This window comes from Arachis ipaensis, chromosome B06 (genome assembly GCF_000816755.2).
Source record: "Arachis ipaensis cultivar K30076 chromosome B06, Araip1.1, whole genome shotgun sequence".
Classification (NCBI taxonomy): Eukaryota; Viridiplantae; Streptophyta; class Magnoliopsida; order Fabales; family Fabaceae; genus Arachis; species Arachis ipaensis.
In genome coordinates, this window is record NC_029790.2 from 114139128 (window position 1) to 114140503 (window position 1376).

General features: G+C 39.0%; 1 protein-coding gene across 1 annotated transcript in view; it reads right to left on the bottom strand.

Moving 5' to 3' along the window:
* LOC107604919 (omega-hydroxypalmitate O-feruloyl transferase) overlaps positions 51–1376 on the bottom strand; it is a 5784-nt gene continuing 4458 nt past the window's right edge. Inside the window, exon 2 of the mRNA XM_016306637.2 lies at positions 51–1196. Within this exon, the coding sequence (XP_016162123.1) occupies positions 306–1196 (891 nt within the window). The 3' untranslated portion in view covers positions 51–305. The remainder of the gene's footprint in view (positions 1197–1376) is intronic.

A 1376-nucleotide genomic window follows, 5' to 3' on the forward strand; every position in this document is an offset into this window, starting at 1 on the left:
TTCTTTCACTTCTAAGAAAGCTCATCTATCATGAACAGTAAATAAACTGGTAGTGGTAACTAACAATATAATTCATTTATTCAAACCCTCTATTCGTACACAGCACTTGAAAATCTATCAGGTCGTGATTAATAATTCACAAATTATACATTATACGTGACCGTTAGCTATTATTATCCTTAGTTATATTACTTTTTTATCTCAAACAATTGTCTATTTAGACTAAATAAAAAATAATTTATTTAAATGGACAATTATTTGAGACAAAAGAAGGTAAAAGCCATCACATATTACCACACTGAATTTCATATCAAGAATTCATAGAAGAAATTCTTGAATTTGTCCATTTCCTTAGGAGGAAGTGCCACTATAATATTAATCCCATTATCACTGCCGTCGCTGCCACCAACAGGAGGAAATAATAGTATAATGTCCTTTCTATGGTAAACCACGGGACAACAATACCTTGGCTTACCCCAAGGATACTCCACCTCTTCAAATCCTAATCTCCACCATGAAGACACCAAAACTTCTCCACTTGGAAATCCATTGTGCAACTCTCCCCAATCTATAATAGACCTCGCATACTCATCATTCATTCTCTTTGCACCCTCACTTACCATCTCCACCAACTTCGCAAACGACCCCTTCTCCAGTACCTCGCATTTCGCTGTTGCGTAAGCGGTTAGAACCGCGTTACCCGCGTAGGATTTTGGCAATGGAGGGCTCAGCCTTGACCGAATATCAACGGCATAGAGTATGGTGGACGACCTATTAGGATCCGGCGGCGAAAAGGATAGAGCTTTGCACCTCCAGACAAGCGCGGTAACAACGTTAAAGCCGGTGACGCGGGAATTTACATTACTATCCTTGGCTTTCTCCTTGAGGCAGTTGATGTTATCAGTGGTTAAATGGAAGACTTTGAAGTGGAGTTCCTCGGAGGAGGCTTCGAAGACGCCAGCTTCAGCGCTTGTGGGGAATTCTCCAAGGTCAAGCATCTCGGGATGTGGAAAGGTGACACGTGGTGGAGATCGTGCGGCAAGGAGGTGCCTGTCATGGGAGGGGATCACAGGCATTCGTTTGTTGGAAGCCAACGCGGCAAGGTTGTCTAAGAAAGTTTTGAAGCTGAGACCATCAAAGGTTGTGTGGCTTGTGGTGAAGCCAATTACGAAGCCCCCACACTTGCATGATGTTATCTGTATACACCATTATAAGGATCAATCAATCTCTGGACAGAAATTTTAATTTTAATATGGAGGGGTAAAATTTTAAATAATTTTTTATTTTATAAAAATAATTAACATATAGTTATTAGAATTAGTTTTTTAAAAGATTTATCAAAAAATATATATAATTATAATTTTTTTACAATGTTA